This window comes from Puccinia triticina, chromosome 13A (genome assembly GCF_026914185.1).
Source record: "Puccinia triticina chromosome 13A, complete sequence".
Classification (NCBI taxonomy): domain Eukaryota; kingdom Fungi; phylum Basidiomycota; class Pucciniomycetes; order Pucciniales; family Pucciniaceae; genus Puccinia; species Puccinia triticina.
In genome coordinates, this window is record NC_070570.1 from 4746970 (window position 1) to 4755963 (window position 8994).

Consider the following 8994-nt stretch of genomic DNA (forward strand, 5'->3'; position numbering starts at 1 on the left):
GCGTACCAGATTACCAATCGTTCTGTTCGCCCTCTCGGCGACCCCGTTGAGCTGTGGAGAGTGAGGGGGACCCATTTGATGTTGGATACCGTTCTCGAGAAGAAAATTTTCAAACGCTTTTGAAACGTACTCGCCCCCGTTGTCGGAACGAAGGCACATAACTTTGTGGGAGCCGGACTTCTCAAAGGACGCCTTAAAGATCTTAAAGCACTTAAAAACCTCACTCTTGCATTTCATGGGAAACAAAGAGATGGCCTTGGAGCAGTCATCGATGAAGGAAACAAAGTATTTGTAACCTTTGCGAGAAGGAACCTCAAACGAACCGACATTGGAATGGATCAATTGACCGGGGAAAGTAGAGCGATAGAGAGAACGAGAATAGAAAGGAGATCTATGCATCTTTGACTGGATACAAACCGGGCAGCGTTGCACGGCGATTTCGTCCATCGAAGAGAGTCTGATGTTGTTCAGACGGAGGAGAGCTTTGAGAGGTTTGAGACCTATGTGAGATAGGCGAACATGATAGTCCAAAAGGGAACTGTCAGCCTGGAGTGGTGAGGCCACAGATGCAGACTTAGACGTCACCTCTGCAGACGGCAGGTAGTATAGATTGCCCTTGCGATAGCCGCGGCCCACGACAGACCCGACCACTTTGAAATCGGCCTCGTCGTAGATGTCGCACGAAGTGGGAGTGAACACAAGACGAAGGGACGAGTCGCAAAGAGATGCGACGGAAAGGAGGGGCTCGTGGAGGCTGGGGACGACCAAGGTCTTGACGGACTTCATGATGTCGATGGGGAGAGTGGAAGTACCCTTGTGGGTGGCGTGGACCACGGAGGAGTCGGCAAGTCAAACGGGAACCAAGGAGATCCTAGGGCGAGAAACCTGGTCGAGGTGGGGAGTCATGTTCATGGAACACCCCGAGTCGATATTGGCATCGGAGGAGGCTACAGCTGAGAAGACGAGGCCGGATACATCGGAGGCCGTGACGTTGCCGGCATAGGCCGAGCCGGAGTGGTCCGATTCATCGTCAGAGTCGCTCCCGAGCTCTACAACCGTTGTGAGACCAGCCTTGGCGGGAGCCTGAGAGGAATGTCGCCCACGACCGGAGGACGAGCGGCGAGAGACCTCGTTCTTGGAGGGATCCTTCTGGGAGCCGGACTGGCGTTTAGATTCACCCCCTTGGCCCTTAGGGTGCTGATGCTCGCTTAAGATACGGGCGGCGTTTTCACACACGGCGAGGTCGTGTCCCTTGATGCGGCAAAACGAGCAGAGAAGATTGTCGTCGAAAGGTGGACGACCCTTGGAAGTGGAGGTAGCCCGAGCCTTCGAGGCAGAGATGGACAGATCCTCTTCTCCACGAGACTTTCGGCGGAGAGCTTCGGCTTTAAGGGCGGCCACTATGCGAGAGGACGTAACTGAGTCCTCGTTCATCAGGGAAGAGACGCAATGCAACCAGTCGACTGGGAGAGAACCGAGAAGGGCGGCGGCATGGATGTCGTCCACCGTGAGCGGTTTGTCAGGAGTCACAAGCGAGTTGAGGCGCTCGGCGCAGAGAGCCATCTCTTTGATGTGGGTCTCAACATCGTCGGTAGACATACGGATGGTGACCAACTTCCTTAGCCAGTAGATTCGGCCGCCCGCGGTGGAGTCGATATGAGCGGACTGAAGAGATTCCCACATGGCAGTGGCATTGGTGGGGAAGGAGCGGATAAGACGGAGATTATCTTGATGCACCGTTCTAGCGATGAACAAGCAAACGTCCGCGTTGTCCTTGGCCCATCTCGCAGGTCGGTCTTCGAGTTTGACTGGCTTGAGGAGATAGGCGAGGTTCAGAGATGAGAGGTGTACGGTCACCACGAAACTCCAGTCCAAGTAGTTGGAGGAAGAATCTGGTGCCGAGAGCTGTGGGATGCCGGCCACCTTTAGAGACGACGATGAGTCCGAAGTGTCCGGGACGGCGGGGGCAGCGGGTTGAGCCATCTCGATGAGAGGAGAGGCTGAAGTGATCCTTTTCTAAATGACGTTCAACACAATATGGTCCGAAGGTAGCGAGAAATGAGATTGCGCCGACTAGGTGCAACTGGTGCTCATAACCTGTTGAGATAAATCTGGGGACAGCAGAGTGAAGACAAGGATGTGTTGGAAAGGATTTATTTCAATGAACAAAAAGGAAAAGAGAGGAAAAGAAAAAGACAGAGAGAGAGGACTAACCTGGGGACAGCAGAGTGAAGACGAGGATGTGTTGGAAAGGATGAGGAAAGGCTTTCCAACACATGCTGCCCCAGGTTAAGTACACGAGTGAGAATGAGAGAGAGATGTGACATAGAGGTGACATGAAAGTGAAATGAAAGATTGAAGTAGGAAACAGAGAAATCAGAGAAACCAGATGAGCACTCTCAACAGTACATGAGGGTTTTTGGCTAGTTATACATATGTTGAATGGGTGAATGTGATTGGTCAGGACGGTACAGGTGATTATGGGTTATGACATGCAGGCTGAATCAGGAGGTGTGATTGGTCAGGACTGTATGTTAGTGTAGTCATGCTGTAACCAGGTCACCTGCTGTTGTTATGCAACAAAGATCCACTAGCGCATGCAGCTTAGTGCATGCAGCTAACATGCAGCTAGCACCTGCATGTGTGCCTGCATGTGTGCCTGCATGTGTACACTGTATGTATGTAAGTGATGATGCAGCTATGTGTAAATATGTATGTAGCTATCTATGTAACCATGTGTGTAACTAAGTGCTGTAAATTTGGAATGTGTAACTGTTTGAGGTTGTAAGGGGTGTTGTGAGTGTGTAAGAGTACGTAACTTCTGAATGAGTGCCCTTATGAATGTTCTGTAAGGCAAGACTAGGGGTGAATTTGTCCCAAGAAGCTGAATCTTGAGGAGCATTAGGTGATTTATAAGAGGAAAAGGGATTTTAAGAGTGAGACCAATAGAAATAAGAAAGAAAAGCAGAAAATTTTGATTTTGGCATATGGGATACCATAAAGCATACCACATCGGAAGGTGTGCGCTCCACTCAATGACCAGGATGACTGGTCATACCCTCCGCTCGATGACCTCTCATCCGGCCATCGGGTAGAGTACTTCCTCCAATTGATGACCGCTCATCCCGGTCATTGATTGGAGGGTGTACTTCACTCAATGACCGATTTTGACCGGTCATTGATTGGAGGGTGTACTTCACTCAATGACCGATTTTGACCGGTCATTGATTGGAGGGTATAGTCCACTCGGTGACCAAACACTGGTCATCAAGTGGAGCATAGCATACCCTCCAATCAACGACCGGTCAACATTGGTCATCCATTGGAGGGTATACATATTCCACTCAATGGCCGGTGTTGACCGGTCATCAAGCGGAGTATGTACACCCTCCAATCAATGACGGGTGTTGAACGGTCATCGAGCGGAGGGTGTACTCCACTCGATGATCTGTCTTCCCGGTCATTGAGTGGAGTAGACTCCAATCGATGACCGGTTTTGAACGGTCATCGAGCGGAGTATGTATACCCTCAACTCGATGACCGGTGTTGAACGGTCATCAAGCGGAGTATGTATACCCTCCACTCGATGACCGGTCAACACCGGCCATTGAGTGGAATATGTATACCCTCCAATGGATGACCGATGTTGACCGGTTGTTGATTGGAGGGTATGCTATGCTCCACTCAATGACCAGTGTTCGGTCACCGAGTGGAGTAGTTTGCTGGGAAGTGACATCAATGGGAGGGACTGCTGGGTTAATGTGTTGATGTACATAAATATGTACAAGAAACTGGTTCCTGTGGTACACCAATTTAGGTGAACCTGTTTCTCAGAAGTCAAAAAAAAAAAATGGCAAAGTGCTTTTTTGATTTGCGCGGGAATCCATTCCAAAAAAACCCAAAACGTATGGTACGCACCCTTAGACTTTCACCCTATTAAAACAGTTTTTTGTCATTTTTATCAGCCAAATTCAAATTAATTCCCGCATTTCCAAGAAAATGGGTTTCAATTTCAATGACTGCAACATGACCACATTCCAAAAATCTAGGGTCAGCCTAAATGCACTCCAAAAAAATCCCAAAAGCACTCCAAAAGTGAGTGTATGGAGTGTGCACTCCAATGATTGTTGGAGTACAGACTAGAGTACTCCAAGTCAATTGGAGTGCAGAACCGGGGACTCAAGACTCTTTGGAGTGCAGCACAAAGAACTCCAGTGGCCAGGAAATGTAATGAGTGCCTATGAGTCTCACTCCATCAGATTGGAGTGCATTCCCCCAGCACTCCATTCCTGATATTTCTCCTCCTCAAAAGGGGAGTGCAGTACTGTGCACTCCAGCCAGAGCTGGAGTGCCTACAACTTCAACTGGGCTATGTACAAACACACCCCACTCGATCCCCCTGATATCCATGACCGGTACAGACCGGCATTGAGCGGATTAACATCTCCTCTCAATGACCGGTCTGTACCGGACCTCCGGTTATTGAGGGAAATCACACCTCTCGATGACCGGTCTGTGCCGGTCATTGAGGGGAGTAACATCTCTCAATGACCGGTGTGTACCAGTCAGTGAGGGGACTCACACCTCTCAATGACCGGCGCGGACCGGTCACACCTCCCGATGACCGGCACAGACCGGTCATCGAGGGGACTCACACCTCGATGATCGGTCATCACCGGTCATCGAGGCTAATAACACCTCCTCTCGATGACCGGTCATCACCGGTCATCGAGAGGGCTCACACCTCTTGATGATTGGTCAGACCGGTCATCGAGGGGACTCACACCTCTCGATGACCGGTCACCGCTGGTCATCGAGGAGGACTCACACCTCCCGATGACCGGCACAGGCCGGTCATTGAGAGGACTCACACCTCCCGATGACCGGCACAGACCGGTCATCGAGAGGACTGACACCAGCTCACACCTCTCGACGACCGGTCAGACCGGTCATTGAGGGTAATAACACTCGATGACCGGTGATGACCGGTCATCGAGGTGAGTCACATCTCTCGATGACCGGTCTGTGCTGGTCATTGAGGGGAGTAACATCTCCTCTTGATGACCGGTCAGACCAACCGGTCATCGAGAGTAGTACCTCCCCTCGATGACTGGTACACACCGGTCATCGAGAGTAGTACCTCCCCTCGATGACTGGTACACACCGGTCATTGAGAGATGTGACTCACCTCGATGACCGGTCATCACCGGTCATCGAGAGGTGTGAGTCCCCTTGATGACCGGTCTGACCGGTCATTGAGAGGTGTGAGTCCCCTCGATGACCGGTCTGACCAATCATCAAGAGGTGTGAGTCCTCTTGATGAACGGTCTGTGCCGGTCATCGGGAGGTGTGAGTCCTCTCGATGACCGGTCTGTGCCGGTCATTGGGAGGTGCGAGTCCTCTCGATGACCGGTCTGTGCCGGTCATCAGGAGGTGTGACTGATGACCGGTCCTCGCCGGTCATCAAGAGGTGGGAGTCCCCTCGATGACCGGTAAAGACCGGTCATCGAGAGTAGCACCTCCCCTTGATGACCGGTACACACCGGTCATCGAGAGGTGTGACTGATGACCGGTCCGCGCCGGTCATCGAGAGGTATGAGTCCTCTGGATGACCGGTTGTGTGCCCCTTGATGACCGGTCCAGACCGGTCATCAAGAGGTGTGATTGCTGTGGGCACTCCAAAAAAAAGGAGACTTGGAGTGCACCCCAATGCACTCCATTTGGTATTTGCCAGCTGGAGTGCAAAGCCAAAATACAAGTATATTAAAGTCTCAGAAACATGGAAAAAAAATTCAAGGGTTTTCCCTACAAATTAACAAAACAGAGAAAAAAAATCCAGGGTTTCCCCTTACAAGAGACAGCCTGACAAACATTTGGGTTTCCCCTAAAAAATACAAAAAAAAAACACCCAAAAAAAGCCACTGCCTACAAGAAAAAACAAACACCCCCACACCCTGCCACCTAACATCAGAAAGCTGATGTATCGTGGCCCACCATCCATCCCTGTCTAGCAGGGTTAAAAAATGGTGAGAGGAAGACCCCCAGCCGTTAAGCACAAGGGGGGCCCACGAGTATTCCCCCGCCGGACTGCGCAAGTGCAACAGCGGACGGGGGTGAGACAATCCCCCGGCTGGAAGCCAGCCCGGAGAATTGCCTGAGGGAATAACCTTTGAAAAGGTGTCCTATTTATAGGCAGGAACACAGGTCAACTTCCACATTGAACCCATCCACGCTTCAATCATGTCTTCACCGCCACGTCCACCGTTGCATGAGCCTCTTGAACGCCACGACACAGCCAATCACCCCTACCACTCATCAATCACCAGGGCCAGGAGTCAGCCCCGCTGCCATTTGTTTCATCAATTTACTGTTGGTATGCCAACCTCAACACCTACTCGGCTTCCATGAACTATGTACATAGGTCTCTTGAATTTGTTGCGCAACAAATCTTTGGATAGCTGACACATTCATTAGTCAGGAAAGCTCATTTTCGGGCACCCACGAGTGGTACAAAATACTGCGAAGTGCGTTCGGCGTGTTTTTTGGGCAAGTCAATTTTGTTGTCTTGTGTGCCCTGCGCCTACAAAGCAGATTTTCGTGCGTTGAATTTCGCAAGGGATCATGTTGAAGTCGGTTTGACTTATTGGGCTCGTGGAAAAGTGAGGAGGAAGACACAGAGCTGGCCCATTGGATCCAGATGCATGACCGACACGGCCTTCTTGGCGAACAGAAGCTCAAGAGATACCTCAGATATATCGGAAACTAGCTCAACTCTCAGGCAAATTCAAAAGCCAAACCAGCACGGCCTGCTCGGCGAACAGAAGCTCAAGAGATACCTTAGATATATGGGAAGGCGGCTCAAGTCTTGGGCGAATTCAGGCGAGCGGTCTGCTCGGCCAGCCTTCCCATCACTACATTGCTGTCAACGCTAACCACCCGAGTTGCGGATATATTCAGTTGATCAAACTGGTCCAGAGATCTGGGAACAAGACTTGATGCTCTCGACGGCTGTCGTATCTGAGACGGTCCAGATCTATGGCCTGGTCTTGACCCCGCCGGAGAGGCTGGGCGATCTGATCAACTGGGAAGTGGCCGAGACCCTGAGCCAGCTCCGCTCGACGCTTACAACCTGTTTGTTTCCCTTATCTTCTCCAACTACCTCGACCCCGTTGATTGGCTCAAGTTCGGAAGAAGGGTATAATTGGGGGGCCAGACCAACGGCGCACCTCAACAGTGCTGATGCGCCGGACCTCAGCTGATGCCGGTCGGTCACCTGCAACCCCCCTCGCAACCAATCGTTTGCTGAAGCCGATCTGAATCCTGCCCGTCTCCTTGACCGTGACAGCAACCTTGCTATGTACACAAGATCCCCCCACCCTCGCGCGCATGCTGTTGTCTTCTTTCTTGTTCACTCTACCCCCGCCGCATCCTTGCGTCCCTCCTCCTCCTCGACCTCCCTATGCAAACTACACTCAACGGCGCATCAGACTAGGAGATTTCTGCACGGCGGGCCGAGGCAATCAGCTGAAATTTGATTACGAGAGAAAGAGGCGAAGGCGTTGGAGGCGGGAGAATGGCTGTTAAGGTGTGGCAAGCGCTGGCTGAAGCGCACTATCCACAAGTTCCTTTGCATTATTGACCAGACCACAGCTTCATATTGTTGATGTATTTTATTCTCATCTGTTGAAAATAATAGTGGGACTTCTGAAAGAGGATCAAACACCAATAACTTCAAAGCTTACATTTGTAAAACAAAGGTTCAACTGAAGTTTTTTAAAAAGGGTATAGAAGCAATTCTACAAACAGCTAGAAAAAAAACTTGGGCTAACAAGGGTAGGGAGTATTTGGAACAGTGGAATATGATTGTTTGAACTGGGGTACATATTTATGTACTTCTGTTATTTATGATTATTGTTCAAATTCAAAGTAGGATGTCTATCTTCTGGTTGTCTTGTTGAAAACCAAGCATAATATATGCAACCTGTTATTGAATCTGTTGAGATTGATTTTGCAATTTTTTTTTTTTTGAATCTCAAGTAAAAAGCCACAGCTAAGAGCATCTCCACCCGGGGTGGTAAACCGGGTTGCTATCCCGCGTTTACCAACCCGAACCCAAAAAACACCACCCACCCGGGGTGCCAAACAAGTTTCTATTTTGGCTCGGGAGCTAAAAATCTTGATTGGGTTGCTATGTATGGCAACCCACTAGCAACTCGATAGCAACTTCCCCAAGCTCATCCCCCCCTCCCTACCCACCATCAGAAGTGCCTACACCTACCCTAGAACAACTACAAATATGTACCCTCCACCAAACTGGTCATCGAAAGCACTGCAAGCTATCAATGACTGGCTGTCCTGCTAACTGTCTGCCTGGTCATCGAGAGCATCAAAAGCAATCAATGACCGGCTACACATATAACCAACCATTGAGAATATTGCAAGCTCTCGATGACTGGCTATACTGGTGATCAAGAGCTCTCTCAATGACTGGTGATCGAGAGCTCTCTTGATGACTGGTCATCGAGAGCTCTCTCAATTGGTATATACCGGTCATCAAGAGCTCTCTGGATGACTGGCTACACCGGTCATCAAGAGCGTTCTCTACCGTTCATCGAGAGAGCTCTCGATGACTGACTATACCGTTCATCAAGAGCTCTCTTGATGACTGGACATACAGTCATCGAGCTCTCTCAATTGGCTATACCAATCGAGAGCCTTGAAAGCTTGAGCTTTGGAAGCTATCAATGACTGGCGATGTATTCCGCTCATCGAGAGCTTTGCAGCAAGCCATTGACAACTGGCTATACCCGTCATCGAGAGCTTGGCAAGCCATTGATGACCGGCTATACCGGTCCTAGGGACCTTTGCAAGCTATTGCCGATCAGTGACTGGCTGTATTGTTCATTAGGTTCGTTGTAACTCCATTTGATGACTTGGTCATCTTGGAGTGCTTCTGGATTATAGCAACCATGGGTGTGTGCCAGAGCCGCGCGG

The 8994-nt window shown here is 50.3% G+C and overlaps 1 protein-coding gene across 1 annotated transcript; it reads left to right on the plus strand.

Annotated features, from left to right (window-relative positions):
* Positions 1 to 6701: 6701 nt before the first annotated feature.
* On the plus strand, positions 6702 to 8040 carry PtA15_13A443 (uncharacterized protein; the record flags this gene model as incomplete). The annotated part of the gene is made up of 3 exons (XM_053162642.1): positions 6702 to 6879; positions 6958 to 7088; positions 8038 to 8040. 3 exons carry the CDS (start codon positions 6702 to 6704, stop codon positions 8038 to 8040), a joined length of 312 nt encoding a protein of 103 aa, XP_053026598.1.
* Positions 8041 to 8994: the final 954 nt, after the last annotated feature.